Source organism: Cervus elaphus, chromosome X (assembly GCF_910594005.1).
Source record: "Cervus elaphus chromosome X, mCerEla1.1, whole genome shotgun sequence".
In the NCBI taxonomy this organism is placed as follows: domain Eukaryota; kingdom Metazoa; phylum Chordata; class Mammalia; order Artiodactyla; family Cervidae; genus Cervus; species Cervus elaphus.
The window spans coordinates 131,386,239-131,413,767 of NC_057848.1; the positions used below are offsets into that span (position 1 = coordinate 131,386,239).

Below are 27,529 nucleotides of genomic sequence, written 5' to 3' on the forward strand. Positions count from 1 at the left end.
GCTTACTATCTATTCTTTGAATTTATTTTGGACTTTTCCACTCAACTATTGGTTTACTTGCCCCCTTCCCCAACAGCATTCTTGTACCTTTCCTCCTTCCCATCCAGATGCTAGCCTTCCCTCAAAACTCTGCTCTTATCCCTCCTCATTAAAACCTTCCCTGATCATCTCAGCAGAAGCCGTCTCTCTGGCTCCATAACTGTGAACACTCATATTGTCCAAACTACTCATTTGCCGCCTTACTGGCTGGGTTGTGCTTTGCATTCTTAATGTGTGATTGTTACATCCCTCAGCCAACTGAGAAACCCATTATTGAGGCCCTTTGGGTTGGTCTTCCTCACCCAGGGCAGGCCAATAGGTGCCTGTCAATTGCCTCTGTCTACCTGTAGCAGCCATGCCTAAAAGGTAGTGGAGATAGACGCAGTTTTGGGAGAATCATCTCTGGAATGCTTCTCGCCAGTGTCTTCCACTGATGCCATGTGACAAATGCTTCTTATTTTAGCAAGAGTGAATATAAAGGAGGAAGAAAGTCATTTGCTTTTGTGATATAAATAAGCAATAAGCCTCTCAGGATGCATGGCTTATTCAAAGCAGTCAGGACATCATGTAGATGTCATCATGCAGGTTGTGACCCAAAGCCTCTCTGCCATGCAGTGGGATGCTCCTTTTTCCTTGTTGGCATCCAGTTTGGTTTTTTTCTGGAGGCAGCAGATTTTTTCTCTGAACATTCATCAGGCAGTGCCTTGTAGGAGACCAGTCTCCCAAGAATCGGATTCCAGGTACGCAGGAGTGCAAATGTAAAGGGATTTCTTGGTTCATTTCCTGAGGAGGTTTTTCTGTTCCTACCATTGTAGGAAGGGCAGAGTCAACTTTGTAGGGGGGATTCCCCAAAGCAGAAAAGAAAGGAGAGGCAGACATTTTCACTCTCTCACTAACCAAAGCCCCGGAATGCCCAAATTTGACCCGGGAACTCCACTATGACAAAGTGACAAGTTTGACCAGTTGAAGACCAAACAAATTCTTTGCTTTCCTGACTACGTGTTTGGCATTCCAAAGAAGGGAATGGTCACGAACTGCCGGAGTTTTGGGGGCTATCAGGTCAGTTCACATGGCTGACTGGTTAATTTAGACCACCTTCTCTTCTTCACTTGCCTTTGGTATTTGAAACAGAGATGTTTGTTTTGTCATTTATAGGACTGTGTTTCATCTCATTTCTGTGAGACATCAGTCATTCATTGCTCATCTGTATTCATGTTCATACTTAATACCTTATAAAAAGGCACCTGGGTAGAAATTCGCCTTGTTACTGAGGAAAGTAAACCCTCTCTTGCCTTTTATTGTTAATGGAAATTTTTATGGAGATGATTGTAGATTTATATGCAGCTATCAGAAACAATACAGAGAGATCCCATGTATACTTTACCCACTTTCCCATTGGTAATATATTGCAAAACTACTATAGTAGCACAACCAGGATATTAACATTAATATAATCTGTCGATCTTATTCAGATTTTCCCAGTTTTATTAATACTTGTACTCATTTGCATGTGTGCATTTTATCACTACAGTTCATCACTTATGTCGGTTACTGTGGCCATCGTGACAGTGAAGATGCAGAACAGTTTCATTATCACAAGGATCCCTCCTATTATCACATGGATCTCTCCTATTGCTCTTTTATAACCATACTTCCTTCCTTCTCATCAGCTTCCCCGCACCCCTTACCCCAACTCCTGGTCCTGCTGTTCCCCACAGCTCCCCTAACCCCTGTTCTCCATTTCTAAAATTTTATTACTTTGAAACATTACATAAATGAAATCATAAAGTATGTACCCCTTGGGATTATTTTTTTTTCTCACTCGGCATAATTCTCTGGAGCTTTGTCCAGAGAAATTGCATGTATCGATTGTTCATTTCCATTGCTGAGTAGTACTCTGTGTATCAATTGTTCATTTCCATTGCTGAGTAGTTGCATGTATCAATTGTTCATTTCCATTGCTGAGTAGTACTCTGTGTGTGTACCACAGTTTCTTTAACAGTTTACCTGTTGAAGAAGTTCTTGCCTATTTCCAGCTTTTGGTTGTTATGAATAAAGCTGTTACAAATATTCATGTACAGGTTTTTGTGTGGACATGGGTTTTCATTTTCTGGGATAGATGCCTGAGAGTGCAATTGCTGGATCTTAGGATAATTGCCTGTTTAGTTTTATTTAAAAAAACCTACCAAGCTGTTTTTGAGAGCAAATGGACCATTTTACAGTCCAGCAACAGTGTATGAGTGATCTCGTTTCTCTGCATCCTAGTTAGCACTTATTGTTGTCACTGTTTTTCATTTCAGTTATCTTGATAGGTGTGTAGAGATATCTCATTCTAGGTTGAGTTGTCATTTCTCTGATGGCTAATGAGTTGAACATCTTTTCATGTGCTTATTTGCCATCTGTGTATCTACCTTGGTGAAATGTCTTTTTTATGTCTTTTGCCTGTTTCTAATTGGATTGTTTTGTTTAACTGTTGAGTTTTGAGTTTTGAGAATCTTTATACATTCTAGATACTATCCCTTTCTCTAAGATGCGGTTTGCACATTTTTTTCTCCCAATCTGTAGCTTGTCTTTTTGTCCTATTAACTGTCTTTTGCAGAGCAAAAAAATTTTTCAGATTTTAATGAACTCTGATTTATCAAATTTTTACCCTTTATGGACCATGCTTCGATAGTAAGCCTAAGAGCTCTCTGCTCAGCCCTGGATTCTGAAGTATTTTTCCTATACTTTTTCCTAAAATTTTTGTAGTTTAACACTTTGTGTGCAAGTCTGTGACCTGTTTTGAACTACTTTTTGTACGAAGTGTGAAATTTAGGTCGAGATTCATTTGTTGAAAAGGCTAGCCTTCCACCATTTAATTGCTTTTACAACTTTATAAAAAAAATCATTTGAGCATATTTGTGTGGGTTTCATTCTGTTCTCTATTCTGTTCCTTTGATCTATGTCTATCCTTCTGCCAATGTCACACTGTTTTTATTCCTGTAGTAATATGTGTGTGCGTGTGTGTATGTGTGCGTGTGTGTTAGTCGCTCATTTGTGTCCAACTCTGCAACCTCATGGACTTTATCCTGCCAGTCTCCTTGGTCCACGGGATTCTCCAGGCAGGAATACTAGAGTGGGTTGCCATTTCCTCCTCCAGGGGATCTTCCTGACCCAGGGATCCAACCCACGTCTCCTGCATTGGCAGGCAGATTCTTTACTACTGAGCCATCTGGGAAACCCATATGCTTTACATAAGATCAATTAATAATCTTATTCTGTTTAAAAAGGGCATTAAAACAAGCTTTTAAAGACTAAATGCATTAATTTGTAATACTTTATATTGCAAGTAATGGAATACCTGACCAATAGAGGCTTAAACAAGCAGGGGTTTATTTTTTTCACCAAGCAGGGAGTCTGGAGGTAGGTGGCTGCTGGCACACATTTAAAGGCTCTACTTTAAAGGAGCCAGGATCTCTGCAGTCCTACCCACCTTCCTGCCATGATCCCAAGATGGCTGCTGCAGCTCCAGACATTATGTATACATCTCAAGGCAAGAAAAAGTGAGCTAGAGGCAATATCACTTGCATTTGTTCCTTGGCTTAAGAGGACAAAAGCCTTTTCCAGAATCCCAGAACAGAACTCTGAAAAGGAGGCTGAGGAAGCAAGTGGAGTGTTTAGCTTTATCTAGCTTTTATATGGAGTCCAGCAAGGGAGAAAGAATTTGGGAATGGATGTACTAATCCGCTAGGGACTTCCCAGGTAGCACTAGTGGTAAAGAACCTGCCTGCCAATGCAGGAGACTTAAAAGATGTGGGTTCGATCCCTGGGTTGGGAAGATCCCCTGGAGCACAGCGTGACAACCCACTCCAGTGTTCTTGTCTGGAGAATCCCATGGACAGGAGTCTGGTGGGCTATAGTGCATAGGGTGGCAAAGAGTTGGACATGACTAAAGCAACTTAGCATGCACACATGTAGTAATCAGCTACAATGAGCCAGTGATGTTAACTGACTTTGGTGGAAGTCTTTAGAATTCTTTCTATTGATTGGTGCTCTGAATTTAATTATTTAGAGGGGAAAAAGCAGTGTTTTCTGAGGAAGGGTTGCACAACTTTCTAGATCTTACTGATTTAAGTTTATTTTTTACTTTACTGATTTAAATACATTATTAAATATATAAAACCACCCTTATTGTTAGATTGAGTTGATGGCTGAGAATCATGAGCACAACATTTTTCCAAGTTAGGTTTAGAAAGAGAAGAAAATTAGTTTAAAAATGTTTGAAGTTTTCTTTGACATGACTTTTTACAATTTTCACATTTGGGGTTTCTTTTTGAGTGATTTAGCTTTATTAATAAGTAATGATAGCTTTCATGCTCCTCTGGTCCTGAGCTCTACCCAAGGCAATTTTGTTATTATTTTCTCTGGGAGGTTCATAGGATTTGCTCAATTACTTCCTTTTCTTTATAAAAGTACAGAAAAGAAGAAAAGAGAAAATGAATTTCTAAAATAAATATGCTCTGAAGAGAGAGGTAAAAAAAATCTATTCATGGAACAGAAACAAACTAGTCCCAAATCTAGTCAGGCAGGTCTACCTATAAATGGGGTGTGTGTGTGTGTGTGTGTGTGTGTGTGTGTGTGTGTGTGTGTGTGTGTGTGTGTGTGTGTGTGTGTGTGTGTGTGTGTGTGTGTGTGTGTGTGTGTGTGTGTGTGTGTGTGTGTGTGTGTGTGTGTGTGTGTATTACCCCATGGCTGTGTGTGTGTGTGTGTGTATTACCCCATGGCTGTGTACCCTGCCAGGCTCGTTTGTCCTTTGGACTTTTCAGGCAAGAATACTGGAGTGGGTTGCCATTTCCTCCTCCAGGGGATTTTCCTGACCCAGAGATTAAACCCACTTCTCTTGCATCTCCTGCATTGATGGGTGGATTCTTTATCACTGAGCCTCCTGGGAAGTCCACCTAAGAATGATAGTTTTCCATATACATTACCATATGTAAAATAGATAAGCAGTGTGTTTGATGTATGATGCAGGGCACCCAAAGCCAGTGCTCTGTGACAACCTGGAGGGATAGGGTGAGGAGAGAGGTGGGAGGAGGGTTCAGGATAGAGGGGGACACATGTATCCTATGGCCAATTCATGTTGATGTATGGCAAAAACCATCCTAATATTGTAAAATAATTATCCTCCAATTAAATAAACAAATGTAAAAAGAATGATAGTTTTAGGTATCAGATTTTCCACCAACCTCAAAAAGTAGTTAGAAAAATAAGTTTTGTTGACATATATTAAAATATTAAATATTAACTGACTCTCTTCAGGCCCTGAATTTTTAGTAACTTCTGGTGGCTGTAAAAGGGTATCTGCAGTACTCTTTAATACCTATTCTGCTTTTAAGAGATTGAGTCTAGGTCCAATTATCTGATCTGTTCCCTCCCTCCCACATCATGGTGGTTGTTTTTGTTATTACATTTGTCAAAAGCGAAAGTGGTAATTCAACCCTGATGACTTAAGCAAGGGGAGATCTATTCCTTTTCTCTAAGAGGGCACACACAATGCAAGGCCTAATGTTTGTGGGCTCAGGTATTGACTTTTCATCCTGGATTCACTATTTATATTAGTTGACTGGCATTGGGAAAATTACTTCAACTCTGTTCCTGAGTATCCCCATCTATAAAATGGGGATAATGATAAAGCATACTCAGATTTTTTCTGATAGTTAAAATATTCTATCACTTTAAAGTACTTAGAGGACTGCTACACATGTCAGCTTTTGGCTATAAGAATGGTATTTACATGTGCAAAGATGCGCTTCTAACTAATGGTGGCCCTAATGACCTGTCAGGTTCTTACCAAACACCTTATTCTTCTTGCCTTGGTCATAGCAAGGTTGTCAAGCATCTGGGCTTTGGATGCAGTCTAGGTAGAAACAAAGAGACTCTGATGTGCTGGAGCTCTGAAAGAGATTATACATGCATAAACAACTCCCGATACTGGTGACTGTAACCTGCTTCTCAGTTTGGGTTAGCTTTATGGTTTTATTTATTTTTTTTAATTAATTAATTAATTTTTTTATTAGTTGGAAGCTAATTACTTCACAACATTTCAGTGGGTTTTGTCATACATTGATATGAATCAGCCATAGAGTTACACGTATTCCCCATCCCGATCCCCTCTCCCACCTCCCTCTCCACCCGATTCCTCTGGGTCTTCCCAGTGCACCAGGCCCAAGCACTTGTCTCATGCATCCCACCTGGGCTGGTGATCTGTTTCACCATAGATAATATACATGCTGTTCTTTCGAAACATCCCACCCTCACCTTCTCCCACAGAGTTCAAAAGTCTGTTCTGTACTTCTGTGTCTCTTTTTCTGTTTTGCATATAGGGTTATCGTTACCATCTTTCTAAATTCCATATATATGTGTTAGTATGCTGTAATGTTCTTTATCTTTCTGGCTTACTTCACTCTGTATAATGGGCTCCAGTTTCATCCATCTCATTGGAACTGATTCAAATGAATTCTTTTTAACGGCTGAGTAATATTCCATGGTGTATATGTACCACAGCTTCCTTATCCATTCATCTGCTGATGGGCATCTAGGTTGCTTCCATGTCCTGGCTATTGTAAATAGTGCTGTGATGAACATTGGGGTGCACGTGTCTCTTTCAGATCTGGTTTCCTCGGTGTGTATGCCCAGAAGTGGGATTGCTGGGTCATATGGCAGTTCTATTTCCAGATTTTTAAGAAATCTCCACACTGTTCTCCATAGCGGCTGTACTAGTTTGCATTCCCACCAACAGTGTAAGAGGGTTCCCTTTTCTCCACACCCTCTCCAGCATTTATTGCTTGTAGACTTTTGGATAGCAGCCATCCTGACTGGCGTGTAGTGGTACCTCATTGTGATTTTGATTTGCATTTCTCTGAGAATGAGTGATGTTGAGCATCTTTTCATGTGTTTGTTAGCCATCTGTATGTCTTCTTTGGAGAAATGTCTGTTTAGTTCTTTGGCCCATTTTTTGATTGGGTCATTTATTTTTCTGGAATTGAGCTTCAGGGGTTGCTTGTATATTTTTGAGATTAATCCTTTGTCTGTTTCTTCATTTGCTATTATTTTCTCCCAATCTGAGGGCTGTCTTTTCACCTTACTTATAGTTTCCTTTGTCGTGCAAAAGCTTTTAAGTTTCATTAGGTCCCATTTGTTTAGTTTTGCTTTTACTTCCAATATTCTGGGAGGTGGGTCATAGAGGATCTTGCTGTGATTTATGTCGGAGAGTGTTTTGCCTATGTTCTCCTCTAGGAGTTTTATGGTTTCTGGTCTTACATTTAGATCTTTAATCCATTTTGAGTTTATTTTTGTGTATGGTGTTAGAAAGTGTTCTAGTTTCATTCTTTTCCAAGTGGTTGACCAGTTTTCCCAGCAGCACTTGTTAAAGAGGTTGTCTTTTTTCCATTGTATATCCTTGCCTCCTTTGTCAAAGATAAGGTGTCCATAGGTTCGTGGATTTATCTCTGGGCTTTCTATTCTGTTCCATTGATCTATATTTCTGTCTTTGTGCCGGTACCATACTGTCTTGATGACTGTGGCTTTGTAGTAGAGTCTGAAGTCAGGCAGGTTGATTCCTCCAGTTCCATTCTTCTTTCTCAAGATTACTTTGGCTATTCGAGGTTTTTTGTATTTCCATACAAATTGTGAAATTCTTTGGTCTAGTTCTGTGAAAAATACCGTTGGTAGCTTAATAGGGATTGCGTTGAATCTATAGATTGCTTTGGGTAGAATAGCCATTTTGACAATATTGAGTCTTCCAATCCATGAACATGGTATGTTTCTCCATCTGTTTGTGTCCTCTTTGATTTCTTTCATCAGTGTTTTATAGTTTTCGATGTATAGGTCTTTTGTTTCTTTAGGTAGATATACTCCTAAGTATTTTATTCTTTTTGTTGCAATGGTGAATGGTATTGTTTCCTTAATTTCTCTTTCTGTTTTTTCATTGTTAGTATATAGGAATGCAAGGGATTTTTGTGTGTTAATTTTATATCCTACAACTTTACTATATTCATTGATTAGCTCTAGTAATTTTCTGGTGGAGTCTTTAGGGTTTTCTATGTAGAGGATCATGTCATCTGCAAACAGTGAGAGTTTCACTTCTTCTTTTCCTATCTGGATTCCTTTTACTTCTTTTTCTGCTCTGATTGCTGTGGCCAAAACTTCCAACACTATGTTGAATAGTAGTGGTGAGAGTGGGCACCCTTGTCTTGTTCCTGATTTCAGGGGAAATGCTTTCAATTTTTCACCATTGAGGGTGATGCTTGCTATGGGTTTGTCATATATATTATGTTGAGGTATGTTCCTTCTATTCCTGCTTTCTGGAGAGTTTTAATCATAAATGAGTGTTGAATTTTGTCAAAGGCTTTCTCTGCATCTATTGAGATAATCATATGGTTTTTATCTTTCAATTTGTTAATGTGGTGTATTACATTGATTGATTTGCAGATATTAAAGAATCCTTGCATTCCTGGGATAAAGCCCACTTGGTCGTGGTGTATGATTTTTTTAATATGTTGTTGGATTCTGTTTGCTAGAATTTTGTTAAGGATTTTTGCATCTATGTTCATCAGTGATACTGGCCTGTAGTTTTCTTTTTTTGTGGCATCTTTGTCTGGTTTTGGAATTAGGGTGATAGTGGCCTCATAGAATGAGTTTGGAAGTTTACCTTCCTCTGCAATTTTCTGGAAGAGTTTGAGTAAGATAGGTGTTAGTTCTTCTCTAAATTTTTGGTAGAATTCAGCTGTGAAGCCATCTGGTCCTGGGCTTTTGTTTGCTGGAAGATTTTTTATTACAGTTTTGATTTCCTTGCTTGTGATGGGTCTGTTAAGATCTTCTATTTCTTCCTGGTTCAGTTTTGGAAGGTTACACTTTTCTAAGAATTTGTCCATTTCATCCAAGTTGTCCATTTTATTGGCATAGAGCTGCTGGTAGTAGTCTCTTATGATCCTTTGTATTTCAGAGTTGTCTGTTGTGATCTCTCCATTTTCATTTCTAATTTTGTTAATTTGGTTCTTCTCTCTTTGTTTCTTAATGAGTCTTGCTAATGGTTTGTCAATTTTGTTTATTTTTTCAAAAAACCAGCTTTTATCTTTGTTGATTTTTGCTATGGTCTCTTTAGTTTCTTTTGCATTTATTTCTGCCCTAATTTTTAAGATTTCTTTCCTTCTGCTAACCCTGGGGTTCTTCATTTCTTCCTTCTCTAATTGCTTTAGGTGTAGAGTTAGGTTATTTATTTGTTTTTTTTCTTGTTTCTTGATGTGAGCCTGTAATGCTATGAACCTTCCCCTTAGCACTGCTTTTACAGTGTCCCATAGGTTTTGGGTTGTTGTGTTTTCATTTTCATTCATTTCTATGCATATTCTGATTTCTTTTTTGATTTCTTCTATGATTTGTTGGTTATTCAGAAGCGTGTTATTTAGCCTCCATGTGTTTGAATATTTAACAATTTTTTCCCTGTAATTGAGATCTAATCTTACTGCATTGTGGTCAGAAAGATGACTGGAATGGTTTCAATTTTTTTAATTTTCCAAGACCAGATTTATGGCCCAGGATGTGATCTATTCTGGAGAAGGTTCCGTGTGCACTTGAGAAAAAGGTGAAGTTGATTGTTTTGGGGTGAAATGTCCTATAGATATCAATTAGGTCTAGCTGGTCCTTTGTGTCATTTAAGGTTTGTGTTTCCTTGTTAATTTTCTGTTTAGTTGATCTATCCATAGTTGTGAGTGGGGTATTAAAGTCTCCCACTATTATTGTGTTACTATTAATTTCCTCTTTCATACTCGTTAACATTTGCCGTACATATTGCAGTGCTCCTATGTTGGGTGCATATATATTTATAATTGTTATATCTTCTTCTTGGATTGATCCTTTGATCATTATGTAGTGTCCTTCTTTGTCTCTTTTCACATCCTTTATTTGAAAGTCTATTTTATCTGATATGAGTATTGCGACTCCTGCTTTCTTTTGGTCTCCGTTTGCGTGAAATATTTTTTTCCAGCCCTTCACTTTTAGTCTGTATGTGTCTCTTGTTTTGAGGTGGGTCTCTTGTAGACAGCATATATAGGGGTCTTGCTTTTGTATCCATTCAGCCAGTCTTTGTCTTTTGGTTGGGGCATTCAACCCATTTACATTTAAGGTAATTATTGATAGGTGTGGTCCCGTTGCCATTTACTTTGTTGTTTTGGGTTCACGTTTATACAACCTTTCTGCATTTCCTGTCTAGAGAAGATGCTTTAGCATTTGCTGAAGAGCTGGTTTGGTGGTGCTGAATTCTCTCAGCTTTTGCTTATCTGTAAAGCTTTTGAATTCTCCTTCATATCTGAATGAGATCCTTGCTGGATACAGTAATCTAGGTTGTAGGTTATTCTCTTTCATTACTTTCAGTACGTCCTGCCATTCCCTTCTGGCCTGGAGGGTTTCTATTGATAGATCAGCTGTTATCCTTATGGGAATCCCTTTGTGTGTTATTTGTTGTTTCTCCCTTGCTGCTTTTAATATTTGTTCTTTGTGTTTGATCTTTGTTAATTTGATTAGTATGTGTCTTGGGGTGTTTCACCTTGGGTTTATCCTGTTTGGGACTCTCTGGGTTTCTTGGACTTGGGTGGCTATTTCCTTCCCCATTTTAGGGAAGTTTTCAGCTATTATCTCCTCGAGTATTTTCTCATGGCCTTTGTTTTTGTCTTCTTCTTCTGGAACTCCTATGATTCGAATGTTGGGGCGTTTCACATTGTCCCAGAGGCCCCTGAGGTTGTCCTCACTTCTTTTGATCCTTTTTTCTTTTTTCCTCTCTGCTTCATTTATTTCCACCATTTTATCTTCTACCTCACTTATCCTATCTTCTGCCTCCGTTATTCTACTCTTGGTTCCCTCCAAAGTGTTTTTGATCTCATTCATTGCATTATTCATTTTTAATTGACTCTTTTTTATTTCTTCTAGGTCTTTATTAAACATTTCTTGCATCTTTTCAATCTTTGTCTCCAGGCTATTTATCTGTAACTCCATTTTGTTTTCAAGATTTTGGATCATTTTTATTATCATTATTCTAAATTCTTTTTCAGGTAAATTCCCTATCTCCTCCTCTTTTGTTTGACTTGGTGGGCATTTTTCATGTTCCTTTACCTGTTGGGTATTTCTCTGCCTTTTCATCTTGTTTAGATTGCTGTGTCTGGAGTGGGCTTTCTGTATTTTGGAGGTCTGTGGTTCCTTTTTATTGTGGAGGTTTTACCCAGTGGGTGGGGTTAGACGATTGGCTTGTCAAGGTTTCCTGGTTCGGGAAGCTTGCGTCGGTGTTCTGGTGCATGGAACTTGATTTCTTCTCTTTGGAGAGCAATGGAGTGCCCAGTAATGAGTTTTGGGATGGGTCTATGTGTTAGGTGTGACCTTGGGCAGCCTGTATGTTGACGTTCAGGGCTATGTTCCTGCGTTGCTGGAGAATTTGCGTGGTATGTCTTGCTCTAAAATTTATTGGCTCTTGGGTGGTGGTTGGTTTCAGTGTAGGTATGGAGGCTTTTGGAAGGTCACTTATTACTTAAAGTTCCATGTAGTCAGGAGTTTTCTGGTGTTCTAAGGTTTTGGGCTTAAGTCTCCTGCCTCTGGATTTCAGTTTTATTCTTCCTGTAGTCTCAGGACTTCTCCAACTATACAGCACTGATAATAAAACTTCTAGGTTAATGGCAAAAAGATTCTCCCTCGTTAGGGACACCCAGAGAGGTTCACAGAGTTACATGAAGAAGAGGAGAGGGAGGAGGGAGATAGAGATGAGGAGGAGAAAAAGGGGGACTCAAGAGGAGAGAGACAGATCTACGCAGCTGTCTGTTCCCAGAGTGTTCTCCGTAGCCCAGACACCCACAAAGATTCACAGAATTGGCTTGGGAAGCGAAGGGGAAAGGAGGAAATAGAGGTGTTCTGAGGTAGAAAACAGAGAGTCAAGATTGGGAGAGAATAATCAACACACTCCTGAATAAAAATGGGAACTGAATATTGGATTCTTGAATGTTCACAATTTATATCATATACTGAAAAACAAAAATTAAAAATCTAGAGGTTAGACTCTTAAAAATACTATATTAAAAACAAAAACCAAAACACACACAAAAAATTTTAGAAATATATATGAAGTTCAGTTTAAAAATAGGGCTTCTCTTCTTTTTTTTTTTGTAAGGTTATAGTGTATTGAAAATGAAAATTAAGGAGTAGTAGAGGAGTACTAGAGGACTTTAAAAGAAATAAGAGAAAAAGAAAAATAGAAAATAGAAGAGAAAAAGGAAAAAAAGAAAAAAAATTGTCCCTAATTAAAAAAATCGTAAGAATCTATGAAAATGAAAGTTAAGGAGTAATGGGGGAGTAATAGGGAATTTTAAAGGAAAATAAAAGAGAAAAAATAAAAAAATTGTTTTTTCTTACTTAAAAAAAAAAAGTAAAAATATATCTAGGAATTTCTCTGGAGCTGTTGTGGTCAGTGTGGGTTCGGCTCAGTTTCAGATAGATCCTCGTTGCAGCTTACACTTCTCGATATCTACAGGCCCCTTCTGGTGTAGTCGGTGTTTTCTACAGGGATTTTAATCTGTTGCACTGGTCCCTTCTGAAGCGGTTCCCTTTGTTTATTTGGCTTCTGTTTGCCAGTCTCTTCAGAGCCTCATTTCCGCCCTGACACAGGCGGGCGGAGGTGGACTCTTATTCAGGTAGCTAGTTCCGTCGCGCTGTGGGGAGGGGCTGGCGCTGCGGGGATGGGCTGGCGCTGCTTTCTCCGTCTGCGCTGCTCAGGCTCCCGGCTGTTCTATATGGAGCGCGCCCTGCGCTGCGCACGGTTCCAGCCCTCGGGTGTTCCACAAAAGCGCGGAACTAAAAGCTGCGCCTGCTGTTTGTGCCTTCCCCGTCAGAGCGGTCCAGGCAGCCAGGGGCTTGACGGGCGCACTCTCCCCGGGTGCGGCGCGCCCACTCCCTTCCGTCGTCCCAGTCTCAGTTTCCGCCGGTGCCAGTTGGGTGCTTGCGCCTTCTGCCCTCCGCGTCCCCAGCTCCAGTCCCCGCCCGCGCCGGTCGGGTGCCTGCCCCCTGTCTCGCCGCAACCCTCCCGGCGGAAGTCGACCATCCAGAATCTCAGGAGGTCTTTGATTAGAAACTGGAGGCCTGTTTGCAGTGCGGCAGGGGATGCGGTCCTTGGGGCTGAGCCTGCCCCCTTCCCCTCCCCGCTGCCTCCTGCCTCCGGCGGGGCTGGGCCGGTCCGCAGCCTGTGAGTTCTTCTCTGGACTTTCTCGGTCCCTTTTGTTCTGCGAACGGCCAGCAGTGTGTTCGGGCTGGTTAATTTTATCTCTCTCTTTTGCTCTCCCACAGTTCAAGTTGGCAACTCACAAAAGCTCCCTCCGATTGTCCTCAGGGCACTCAGGCCCGGACCCTACCCCAAGCAATGCCATCCGCTCCTCTCCGTTCCGCCCCCACTTGGTGGTGGCGGATGCGGGTGTCTGGGGTACTTTTCTGCTGGGAGTTGCTTTTAGGCTGGTAATCTGTGGGTTTTATTTATTGTTTCCCTCCCAGTCAGGTTGCCCTCCGAGATTCAAACACTTCCCCCAGGCCCGCCAGTGCGAGGGTTTCCCGGTGTCTGGAAACGTCCTGTATTAAGACTCCCTTCCCAGGACGGATCTCCATCCTTAGCTCTTTTGTCTCACTTTTTATCTTTTATATTTCTGCTCTCCCTCCTACCCCTTCCCAAGTGGAAGTGAGGCTGGCATGAAACTTGCAAGTCACCTCCCATCACTCTTTCTTTCTTTTTTTTTTTTTACTCTTTCTTTCTTAACACACCCAATCACACATGTTGGTTTCTTTACCTGATATCTACTGTAGCAGTGCTTCTCCAAGAGTGGTGTGTATCTGTGACACTGAGAGTCTTTAGAAACTTCTGCAGCAAATTGACCTTGCCGCGATATCTGAGGGTGTGATCAGTGAGCTTGTAAGTTTTTATGTATTTGTTTTTAATTTCAAATTTTTATAATTAATTTTATTGTATTCCATGAAAGTATCAGTCTGAAATGATTTGGGAAAAGAAACAATCAAACTTGCCCTTCCTCAATGATAGTTTGAAGGTCCTGTCCCATATGATGTCCTTTCCTTCCCATTCCCATTGTCTTTAGCCTCTTCAGGCCTTTCTCTCTCACTTATACCTGCTCAGCTGCACTAGCAGCTAACCTCACCTGCCTACTTCTCACTTCTCATTCGAATCCATCCTTTTTTTTAATGTCAGGTGGAAAGAGGTGACTTAATTATATTCCTCCATTTATGACACAATGCCATCGTTGATTTGTGCAAAGTCTCTCTCTTGTTTTATGTATTTTTATTCCTTATCATTCCCAATCCCTAAATCTCTTTCCCTTTCGACTTTATATAGGCTTCCATACAGATGTCTCTGATGCACATTTTTTTAAAAATTTAATTTAATATTTGGCTGTGCTGGGTCCTTGTTGCTGTGTGCTGGCTTTCTCTAGTTGTGGCAGTCAGGGGCTACTCTTCATTGTGGTGCACAGGCTTCTCAATGCCATGGCTTCTCGTTGCAGAGCATAGGCTCTAGGCGCCCAGGCTTCAGTAATTGCAGCTCGAGTGTGGGCTCTAGGGTATGTGGCCTTCAGTAGTTGTGGCACACAGGCTTAGTAATTGCGGCTTGTGGGCTCTATAGCACAGGCTCAGTGCTTGTGGCATATAGGCTTAGTTGCTTCATGGCATGTGGGATCTTCCCGGATCAGGGATTGAACCTGTGTCCCCTGCAATGGCAGGTGGATTCTTATCCACTGACCACCAGGGAAGTCCTGATGCACATTCTTGAATCTCTGTGTGTTCTTGCAAAGTATGTAGCATTGTTTTTAAAAAGTGTGTGAGTATGCTACAGATACCATTTTTTCACCCAGCAGTATGTTTTAAGAGTCTATGTTGCTATATGTACATCGAGTGGTGTGCTGCTGCTAAGTTGCTACAGTCGTGTCTGACTCTGTGTGACCCCATAGACGGCAGCCCACCAGGCTCCTCTGTCCATGGGATTCTCCAGGCAAGAACACTGGAGTGGGTTGCCATTTCCTTCTCCGTCCAATCCTATGTGTCCTTCCCAAATCCATATGTTGAACCCTAACCCCCCCAGTGTGATGGTGTTTAGAGGTGAGGTCATTAGGTTTAGATGATATCATGCAGATGGGGCCCCCATCTTATGAGAAGAGACACCAGAGGGTTTGCTGTCTCTCTCACTGCCCTGTGAGGACACAGGGAGACATTGGCAGTCTTCAAGGTGAGAATAGAACCCTCACTGGGCAACTGAATTGGCCAGCACTCTTGTGTTAGTCTTCCCAGGCTCCAGAACTGTGAGAAATTAGTTTCTGTTGTTTCAGCCACGACATCTACGGTCATTTATCATGACAGCCTATGTATGTCTGGTTTATTGCTTCAAAGAAGTGAAACGAAATGAAGATCCACCATAGTGTACTTATCCATGAAGCCATATTTTCTTATCCATTTCATCAACATATTTATCGAGGTTGTCTCTAACTTTCCCAAAATACAGTATGTCCCATACATACAAACCTTCAAGTTGTGGACATTCAAAGATGTGAATGTGTGTTCTATCAACACCAGGCATGAATGAAATTGTAGCTTAGACTTACAAATTTACTTTGTTGGACTTACAAATTGGACGTATGAATGTGCTCTTTGAATGGAACTTGTTTGTATGTAGATGACCTACTGTACCATTACATATTCTCATATATCTTCACTTATTGGCTACTGTGAGAATTTCTCTGAGATACATATCCAGGAGTAAGATTCTTGAATCATAGGTAATACACATCCCTAGTTTTGCCAAGTAGTACCACATTGCTTTCCAGAATGATAGTTAACTGTCCCATTAGCAGAGCATTAGGGTTCCTGTTTCCCTCTTCTCCTGTCCAATTCATCCCATTTCTCCAGGCTCAAGACAGTATCCAACTACCTGAAGGACCTCAACACTATTACTCCAGCCCATCAGTTTATGTCTCAGGGTAGATAGACTTACCAGAGATTATTAGGGTCAATGAGCTTAGATTCAGATGCAGGCTCCACTATTTACCATATAACCATGGGTGTGCTAGTCAACTTGTCTCTGCCTCTGTAAAATGACTGTAGTAATGCCTATCACATAGTTTTCTGATGGCAAAATTAGGTAATGCATATAAAGATTCCCAGGTGGCAGAGTGATAAAGAATCCTCCTGCCAATGCAGGAGACCCAAGAGATGTGGGTTTGATCCCTGGGTCAGGAATATCCCCTGGAGGAGGAAATGGCAACCCACTCCAGTATTCTTGCCTGGAAAATCCCATGGACAGAGGAGCCTGGCAGGCTATAGTCCACGGGGTCACAGAATTGGAGATGACTGAGCATGTATGCAAATGGTCTAGCTCATGGTAAGTGGTCAAAAATGGAAGTCTACTGCTTCCTAGTTGTTTTAGTTATCTAAATCTTGACTCCTCAGCCAGATGGTGGGTTTCCTTTTCAAGGCACAGCTGAATTTTATGCTTATTTTAAATAGTATATCTGGCACAAGGCTTCCCATGTGGCACTAGTGGTAAAGAACCTGCCTGCCACTGCAGGAGCCACAGAAGACTGGGTTTGATCCCTGGGTCGGGAAGATTCCCTGGAGGAGGGCACAGCAACCCACTCCAGTATTCTTGCCTGGAGAGTCCCATGGACAGAGGAGCCTGGTGGGCTACAGTCCATGGGGTTGCAAAGAGTTGGACATGACTAAGCGACTTTGCATGCATGCATGCATATCTGGCACAAAGTTAGTAATAGAGTAAATGTTTAACAAACATTTGTTGGTTTGACCTGAGATGAGTTTGTGATTACCCAAAACACTTGCTTTGAAAGAGGGAACATTATTATAAAATTCAATGTTATTCCACCATTCATTTTAACCAGCCCAGCTTTTGCTTTGCTATGGTGATTTGGGACTGACTTATGGTAAACTGAGTATTGTGTATGAGTGTGTGTTAGAGGGGAGTGGGGTGGTGGTGGAGGTTGTGGCAATGGATTCTCTATGGGACAGAGCCAGGCTGCCGGTCACTATCCTAACCACTGCCTCTAGCTTTCCTCCAGCAGCCTTCTACCTGGGTTGTTTATCTTCCTGGGGTTATCTGTGTGGCCCCGACTCTCCTGAGCAAGACTACTCAGGCCCTTCCCTGTTCTTCCAGGCTGCCTTCACTATAAGAAAAAACGAGGTCTTGTATTTTCCTTTTAATTTTTGGGTATTTAATTTTTATTAATATTAATTGATTTGTTGTTGTTGTTCAGTGGCTAAGTTATGTCCGACTCTTTGTGACCCCATGGACTGCAGCACGCCAGACCTCCTTGTCCTTCACTATCTCCCAGAGTTTGCTCAGACTTATTTCCATTGAGTCGATGATGCCATCCAACCATTTCATCGTCTGCCACCCCCTTCTCTTCCTGCCCTCAGTCTTTCCCAGCATTAGTGTCTTTTCCAATGAGTCGGCTGTTTGCATCAGGTGGCCAAAATATTGGAGCTTCAGCATCAGTCCTTCCAATGAGTATTCAAGGTTGATTTCCTTTAGGATTGACTGGTTTGATCTCCTTGCTGTCCAAGAGACTCTCAAGAGTTTTCTCCAACACCACAGTTCAAAAGCATCAATTCTTCGGTGCTCAGCCTTCTTTGTATAACATTATATTAGTTGCAGGTGTAAAATGTAATGATTCTATCTTTGTATATTTTGCAAAATGATCACAGTAAGTCTGGTTAGCATCTGCTATCACACAATAGTTACAAGTTTTTTGTTTTCTGGTGATGAGAATTTGCCAGATTGACTCTATTTGACACTCTCAAATATATACCAATAGTATAGTATTAACTATAGTCACCATGCTGTGTATTACATCCCCATGACTTATTTATTTTATAATTGAATGTTTGTACATTTTGATCACCTTCACCCATTTTGCCCACCCCCACCCTCCACCTCTGGCAACCACCAGTTGGTTCTCTGTATCTATGAGCTTGTTTATCTTTTATTCTTTTTAAGATTCCATGTATAGGTGCGATCATATGATACTTGTTTTTCTCTGTCTGACATTTCACTTAGTGTTATGCCCTTAGGGTTCATCCATGTTGCTGAAAGTGGCAGTTTTCATTCTTTTTTATGGCTGAATAATATAATAATATTAATTCATCTGTCAGTAGCCACTTTAGGTTGTTTCTGTTTTGGCTATTGTAAATAATGCTGTAGATGGACATGGGGTGTACATATCTTTCAAGTTAGTATTTTTATTTTCTTTAAATAAATACCCAGATAGAATTGCTGAGTCATGTGGTAGTTCTATTTTTAATTTTTAAAGGAACTTCCATACTGCTTTCCATAGTGGCTACACCAATATATATTCTCACTACCAGTGCACAAGGGTTCCCTTCTCTCCACATCCTTGCCAACACTTGTTATTTCTTACCTTTTTGACAAAATAGCCATCCTAACAGGTGTGAGGTGGTATCTCATTATGGATTTGATTTGCATTTCCTTGATGATTAGTGATGTTGCACATCTTCTTATGTACCTGTTGGCCAGTTGAATATCTTCTTTGTAAAAATATGTGTTCACATCCTCTGTCCATTTTTTAATCAGATTTTTTGTTATTGAGTTGTATGAATTCTTTATATATTTTGGATATTAATTCCTTTTCATGTATATTATTTGTAAATATTTTATCCTATTTCATAGGTTGCCTTGAAACAAAGTATTTTTGAACTTCCTTTCAGACTTCCTGCCAATGCATCATGCTTTGCAAGAGGCTGTTGCCCTGGATCTACATAATCCTGGCAAAGTATTCAAGTTCAAGCAGCAAATTCAGGATACTTGTTACCTCTGGGAGGGAGACAAGGAGCATGAACTCTGAGAGAGGACTTATATTTATTTTTTAAATGTTGTGAAGTAATTAGCCTCCAACTAATAAAAATAAATATTTTATTTTTATTGGAGCATAATTGATTTATAAGATTGTATTACTTTCAGGTACACAGCAAAGTGATTCAATTTTACATATATGGTGGGCTTCCTAGGTGGCTCAGTGGTAAAGAATCCGCCTGCCAATGTAGGAGATGCAAGAGATGCGGGTTTGATCCCTGGGTTGGGAAGATCCCCTGGAGGAGAAAATGACAATCCACTCTAGTATTCTTGCCTGGGAAATTCCATGGACAAAGGAGCCTGGCAGGCTACAGTCCATTGGGTCACAAAGAGTTGGATATGACTGAGCAGACACACACACACACATATAGCAAAGTGATTCAATAGTACATATATGATACATATGTTCATTCTTTTTTATATTTTTTTCTCATATAGGTTACTGCAGAATATTGAGTAGAATTCCCTGTGTTATACAGTACGTCCCTGTTGGTTATCTGTCATATATATATTAGTGTCTTCATCCACAAATAATCGTATATCACCACTCATATGTGGAATCTAATTTTTTTAAAAATATACAAATGAACTCATTTACAAAACAGAAGCAGACTTACAGATATTAAAATCAAGAACTTGGGATGAGAGAGAACTTTAATTGTATCTGAAATGTTTTATTTTTTCTACAGGGCTGTGGTGTACATGGATGTTCATAATATGATATATGATACAACAAATATATTAATATATCACATATAAATATCATGTGATATTTATTATATCACATATAATGTATTATCATGGATATTATATTAATTTGAATTTGCTGCTTATCATTTGTATGCTTATATTATCCATAAATAACCCTGTGTTTTTGAATATTTTCAGACTTTATATAAGGTGAGGTGATCAAATTTTGTGTCCTACTACCTTTTTTTTGCTTGACATTCTTTGAAATTTGTCCATATTGATGCATATAATTTTAGGCCTCTGTATTTATATTCCATTTTATAAAGAGAACACAATTGAGGTATCTTTTCTGCTACTGATAGACATTTAGATGGTTTCCTATTTTTCACTCTTACTAACACTGCTGTAACAAATAATCTGATTTATAGCTCCCCATGTAAGGGGCAGAAGATATTTAGGAGTGGACATGCTAGGTGTCTGGGCAAGCATACACCTTTCACTTTGCTGCTGCTGCTGCTATGTCGCTTCAGCCGTGTCTGACTCTGTGCGACCCCATAGACGGCAGCCCACCAGGCTCCCCCGTCCTTGGGATTCTCCAGGCAAGAACACTGGAGTGGGTTGCCATTTCCTTCTCCAATGCATGAAAGTAAAAGTGAAAGGGAAGTCGCTCAGTCGTGTCCGACTCTTAGCGACCCCATGGACTGCAGCCTACCAGGCTCCTCCGTCCATGGGATTTTCCAGGCAAGAATACTGGAGTGGGGTGCCATTGCCTTGCTTTCACTTTGCTAGGTATTGCCATATCTTTCCTCAGATGGATTTTTCTGCTTTACTTTTCTACTAGTAGTGCATGCACATTGGTGTTGGCCCACATCTTTGCCAGCCCTTGGAAGCATTTTCTGGGCTTTGCTCTCTCTGCTCAGATTCTCAGAAAAGATGGAAGGGGAAGTGGGGAAGAGGGAGGGCAAGGTTCTACACTTAGGAGGAGAATGTCAGCTCTGACAAATTTCCTGTGACACTTACTTTAATGAAGAAAAGATTTTATTCTCCATTTTGATGAAGATAATATTTAGATTTCTGTGGGAAAACTGTTACATTTTTTACTCTGAAGTAGAGAAGTTTTTTTTTCCCCTGTTTGCATTCTTGGCAAATAAGTGGAATAGACCAATTAGCAAGTTAATGTCCTAAATGTTCACTTGCAGTAATAGTTATTTTGAAATGTTTTAAATAGCATGGAGCGTTGGGTTTGTTCTTATTGCTTTTCAAGGTTTTGAATTTGTTAAAATGAATTGAATTTAAAATGAGGCACAAGTTTATGGTGAAGATTGATCATAATTATTTGCCACTCTAATTTGCATTTTGTAATGGGAAAAATAAATGATGGGAAATGTGTTTACCTTTTAAAACAAATATGAAAAGGCAGAAAGAATAATTTTGGCCATTTTGGGTTGTCTCTTGTGTTCACAGATGGGAAAAGAGAAATTCCACAAATCTCAACACTGGGGCTTTTGCAACAATGTTAGGATGCTGGTGAGTGAAGATAAACCAGGAATAGGTGGAGAACTGCTTCTCGGACAGAAGATAAAGCCAAAATACAGTGTATTTCCTAAAGGAATGGGAATTGACATGCCGTCTTGGGTGGCTTTCGATAAACAGGTAAATCACATGACATTGGGAGACATGCAGTCTTAAAATGTTACATGTACCTAAATATTAAGTAGATTTGAGAAAATGAGTCCTCAATGTAAATGTTCATCTGAAATGACATAAAAGTACTCTAAACAAAGAAAAGTTATCCCTGATTCTGTTTCTGACTAGGCACATTGGTCGCAGGATGCCTAATGTTCATCACCTTTCATGGTGAATGCTTATCAACCATTCTCTCATCTCCTGTCCTGGACAGGATAGTGTCCTTCTATAGGCAGTAAGGGTCTAGTCAGACTGTCACTTTTGTTTAGCAATTGCTATTAACTAAAACATTTTGTGTGATTCTGAATGTGCCATTGAATGCAACAGGAAAATGCCTTCTTGTCTTTTCTCCATACTAATTATAGTTCCCCATCCTTGAGGACCAAGGGTGACAGGGCCAGAATTGTAGAAGTGAAGGAAAGAGGTGCCATTATTAGACAACAGTCTGAAGTTTTTGTGTTGTGTGTTTGTGTACATGACACATGCACATATACTGGTGTATTTACAATTGAAGTAGGCAGTCCATTTAAATATCTAAAGAGGGACTAAGAGCAAAGGGAGAAAACCCAAAGTGGCCAGTTGTTTCCCACAAGGCAGCTGTGTGGATAAGCTCTGTTTTATCGTACAGCCCTGTGTCACTATGGCCCCACGGTCTGTTTTCCGAGAAATTGTTATTCAATTACTTGGGTCCTATAAATAAAAACTAACTCAGGACTAAAGAATTCAAACATTAGTATGCTAAACTTACCAGGTAGTTTTTAGCAGCCTTAACATGGGGATTGGTTGGCAATGCTTTGATTCCAATTAAAATGTCTTCAGATTTGGCAGAAGTGACATATCCCATGTCATCCAAGTTAGGGTCAGGGCACACACTTCTTTTGAAGTCCAATTCTGACACTTATGGAGATTTAACAGACCATGGGAAAGCTTCTTTCTTAGGAAACCTTCTTTACTTTGAATGTGGACCAATATTTCGCTGTCTCTCTTTTTAAAATTTATTTATTTGGCTGTATGGGATCTCCATTGCATCATGTGGGATCTTGGCAAGACTTTCTAGAGGTGGTGAGTGAGCTCAGAAGTTGTAGCACGTGGGTTTCGTTGCTCTGTAGCATGTGGGATCTTAGTTTCCTGACCGGGGATTGAACCCTTGTCCCTGGCATTGGCAGGCAGATTCTTAACCTCTGGACCCGACCACCAGTGAAGTCCTCAATATTTCTCTTTTTTGGATTATTTTTAGTATATACCTGGCTTAATGCTGGACCTAGGATTAAGAAACACTTTCTGGGCTGACTTGAGTGGCTCATGCATGGTTCCCTGTTAATATCAATCTTATAGGTGTGTGCACATCATCATTCTAGAATATTTAACTTGCAAGCATCAAAGAAAAGATTCTATTTTTACTTCTTATGTCAAAAAGAGTGTATTGAGAATAGTTTAATTCACCAACTAATAAATAATGTAGGCCACAATATATTAAACTATTCTCTTGCATTTAAAGTTGAAAATTCATTTTATTTCATGTTTTTCTCAATATTTAATATGTGCTTTTGAGTCTGTTTTACAGTCTTTTAATTACTTATAAAATTGTGTAGAATATTTCATGAAGTTGAAATAATTTTAGCTTCAAACTACTTGAGAAAATGAAGAGCCTGCTCATTTCAGGCCTAACTAAATGCAACATAATTCAGTTATTTTGTTGGTCAACTTCAATTAAATATTCATTGAGCTTTAAATGAGACACTAGGACTATGAAATATTTACGTGCTCTGATGAGATTGTGAACTACAAATTGGATCCTGGTTAATACCCAGAGCAAATTATAAAGCGCTTTTGGCATTTGTGGCTTAACAAAACAAGTCAACACCTGTTAATCATTTTTCTTGAAAATGAGACACTTTCAACTCGAATCGGTTTTTCCAACAGCTTTTAATCATAGCAATATATCCAGGGCTACATTTTCAAACAATACAAAGTAGAAATAAAGGCAGATTTTTGGAAAGTGCATCAAAATTAATATCTGTAGTAAGTGCTCTTGATCCTCCCCACCCCCAACGGGCACCCCACCCCCACAGCTAGTGCAGCAAGTGCTTTGGCTAACAACTCCTTCCTGTAACCCTTCATGGAGTGTTGTTCTTGGCCAGTGGACATTGCATCACCCAGAGAGTTCACCTGGGAGGTTACCATGGCCACTTACTTCAGCATAGGATGGGGTAGCAAATGGCTGACTGATTTGTCAACGGTGAAAGGCTGAGCTTCTTTAACATGGGACAATTCTGTGTCATGCTTGATTTAGGCTCATGGCCCCTTGTGCATTACAAAAGTAAAGTGTTAGTTGCTCAGCTTTGTCCAACTCTTTGCGACCCCATAGACTGTAGCCCACCAGGCCCCTCTATATATGGAATTCTCCAGACAAGAATACTGGAGTGGGTTGCCATGCCTTCCTGAAGGGGAATCTTCCCAACCCAGGGATCGACCCAGCTCTCCTGCATTGCAGACAGATTCTTTACTGTCTGAGCCATGAGGGAAGCCCTCCTTGTCCATTAAGCCTTGGCAAAACTTCATATGAGAATGCATCCTCCCTTGGATCATTTCCCTTCCCTTGGCTGTTCCTCTCCCTTACAAGTTTCTCCCAAGAGTAAGCCCTTAATAATAAATCAAACACACCTAAACCCCTGTTTCAGACTCTGCCTCTATGGAGTGCAACCTGAGATAATATTCCAGTTTTTGTCCATAATTCTGAAAGTGACCATGAAAACATTCTGCTCAGGCAGACCCTCAGATTATAAGCAGAGAAGATGCTATTTGCAGTCACTCAAAACAGCCAGCATTTGTGATCCTCATGGCAGACATTTCTAGCTCTTTTATCTTTTCTTCACTCTCCCCTTTATTCTCTCCCCTGGAGAGAAGGCCGGTTTTATTCAGACTGGAGATGTGCCCACTTACATGCGTTTGTGTTCCCAGGCTCCCTACAGCTAAGGCTGGCCACTTGGCTCACTTCTAGCTAATGATTCGTGAGTTAAAGCTTATTAGGGTGGTCGTGGTTGTTCAGTCGCTCAGTCCTGTCTGACTCTTTGCAACCCCATTGACTGCAGCACATCAGGCTTCACTGTCCATCACCAACTCCTGGAGCTTGCTCAAATGCATGTTCATCGAGTCAGTGATGCCATCCAACCATCTCATCCTCTGTCATCCCCTCTTCCTCCTGCCTTCAGTCTTTCCCAGCATCAGAGTCTTTTCCAATGAGTCGGCTCTTTGCATCAGGTGGCCAGAGGGTGGGGCCCTTGGGAAAGTGATTTTTCTAATTAAAGGTGTCAGGCTCAGCTGATATGTTTTTCCTGCCGTGTTTCCTGTCTGGAAGTAAGACGTAATTCCTCGGGGCACAGCAGCCATTTTGTGAATGCAGCAGAGATAAAGGGAATCTAGGGCCCTGATGGCATCAAGTGACTATTGTTTCAGGCCTGGGCTGTGTCTCTCTGGACATCTTATTAAATGAGAAAAATCAACCCCTATTTTAGAGGTTCTCAACCTAGGGAGACCTTTGGAAATGTCTGGAGGTGTTTTGAGTTGTCCCAATGACTGGGAAGAGAACTGGACTATGATAAAGCAAGTGAGGCACTTGTCTTGAGTATAGAATTTAAGGGGTGCCCCTAAACTCAGTAATCAGCCAGGTAATATTTTAATGAAATAATTTTAAATTTTTTTGCTTATATATTTTTTTTATTTTTTAAATTATGGAGATAGGACAACACATTTACAAGAAACTTGGGAAAATACAGAACAAGTTTACATATACTTCTACTATATATTGCAATTATTTTTTAAAGTAGATGAATTAACATTTTTAGTTGGAGTTTCAATATCAAACTCTCAAAAGCCAATAGATTGACTATACAGAGAAGTAGAAGGATATAGCAGACCTGAAAAGCACTATGAACCAATTCAACATAATTAAGATTTATACAATTTTCACACAACAGTAGGATACAAATTCTACTCAAGTTCCCATGAAGTATCTTTAAAATTAATGCAAAAATTCAGGATGAACAAAATAGCATGTTAAATAAAGACAGGATCAGTAACTGTCATGCTGAGCCGTATTGGAGCCTGAGGCAAAAGGGAAAATCAGTAGTACTGATTCCGTCTTTATTTAACATGGTGGTATTTTGTTCATCCTGGATTTTCGGCATTAGTTTTGATGTTTTCAATTGCCTCGCCCTAGGGCCAGACCTGACACAGAAGTGCTGCTGCTGTTTGGGTAGCTGGGACCCAGCCTTGTATTTTACATCCTGCAACTTTGGGAGGGCAACCCCACAACTGGGGAGAATATTCTACCTAAAATGCAAATACCATGCCCATTGAGAAACACAGCCCTAACATGTTTTTAAGTTTCCCTTGTAGCTCAGTTGGTAAGAACCAACTGAGAATTGGTTCTCCTTGCAATGCAGAGACCCAGGTTCGATTCCTGGGTCAGGAAGATCCCCCGGAGAAAGAAATGGCAACACTCTCCAGAATTCTTTTCTGGAGTGTCCCATGGACAGAGGAGCCTGGCAGGAGTCCATGGGGTTGTAAGAGTAGGACATGACCTAGCGACTAAACCACCACCAATGTGCTTTTAAAACCCTTGCCAGTGGGAGGATTTATGCAAGTAGCCAAACACAATTTTGCCTGATACTGCACCCACTGCCCAAAGACTAGTTATTTTGTTGAATTCATTTAAATATAAGCAAGCGTATATTCACTTAACAAGTTAGTTCCAGTCAACATCCCAGGAAGCAGCAAACAGGGATGACTGTTCTCATTCTTTAAATGAGGAACCATTTGCAAGAAGTGGGGCAGAGATAGTGTTCTGAGGCTGCATGTTGGAGGCACTGGAACTAACTAGTATCTGTGATTGTGGCTTTGTCACCTTCCCTCTCTGAGCATCAGTTTCCTTGATTGTGAGGCGGTACTCGGCTAGCTGGTTGCTTAATACCCCCTTACCTTTAGCAGTCTGTGCCTAAGATTTGAGTCTTAGTCTGTGGCATGTAGTCTGTGACTAAAGGCAAATTGATCCTAAAACTAAGCCCAGACCCTGGGTCTGCTGGCCTGGGGCTCTTTCTAATTACATCAGGTACCTACTGCTTTATTGTTGATTGAAGTTTGGCATTTAGTAGTTTATAATATGCTGCCATTGCTATTGTTAGCTGCTTTTATAAAAAGTCAGACTAGCTAGAAATACTCAAATGACTGAATGTTTTTTAATGGCTTTTATCTGGATGTTAAGCTTCTTTTACATAGACTACAATTATGCTTTCATTTCTCTTCATTTGTCAATAGCTCCTAGTTAGCCTGATTTGTTTGCTACTTTGCAAATGACTCTATTATAGTAAGTGGCAGGATAAAGGTTGATCCTATGGGGTATGCATGCATTTAAAATATTATTTCACTTTTTCCATCTACTGTGAACATAATGATTATAATCAAAACTACTGACCATAGAATTGGAATTTTAATAACTTTGGATTTGTTGATAAGGGGTTTATGGTGAGCTGATTGTTTATGTAGTACTGTGTGGCTCTTTATGCTGTGAACAATATAAAAATAACAATTTAAAATATAACCTGATTTCTTGGGTCACCTTGATGTGTGTTTTTCATGGAACAAGTTGGTTTGTTACTCATTGCAGTGAGGGAAAACATACACTCTGAGTAACTGTGGATGTTTAAGTAAGCAAGTGTTAGAAAAGACTTACTATAAGATTTGGACTCATGTTAGGTAATTTTGGAGAGAATTTAAAGAAGTGAGGCCTTGCTCTAGATTGGGTGCTGTCAGAAAGTGGGGTTACTGCTATGATTGTGTATCTTTTAAATTGAAATATAGTTGTTGTACAGTATATAGGTTACAGGTGTATAATATAGTGATTCACAATTTTAAAGGTTATACCCCATTTATAGTTATTATAAAATATTGGATATATTCCCTGTGTTGTACAATATATCCTTATAGCTTATTTTATTGTCCATCCCTCTTTCCTCCCTTCACTGGTTTGTTCTCTGTATCTGAGTCTGCTTCTTTTTGTATATTCACTAATTTATTGTATTTTTTAGATTTTCACATATAAGTGATATTGATATCACCTACACTATTTGATTTATATCACTCGTCATAGTACCCTACAAGGCTATTCATGTTGTTGCA

The 27,529-nt window shown here is 40.0% G+C and overlaps 1 protein-coding gene across 1 annotated transcript in view; it reads left to right on the plus strand.

Moving 5' to 3' along the window:
• Nucleotides 1-27,529, plus strand: part of EFHC2 (EF-hand domain containing 2) — a 245,740-nt gene that overhangs the window by 13,305 nt on the left and 204,906 nt on the right. The window contains exon 2 of the mRNA XM_043897067.1: nucleotides 21,131-21,319. Coding sequence (XP_043753002.1) covers nucleotides 21,131-21,319 — 189 coding nt within the window. The remainder of the gene's footprint in view (nucleotides 1-21,130; nucleotides 21,320-27,529) is intronic.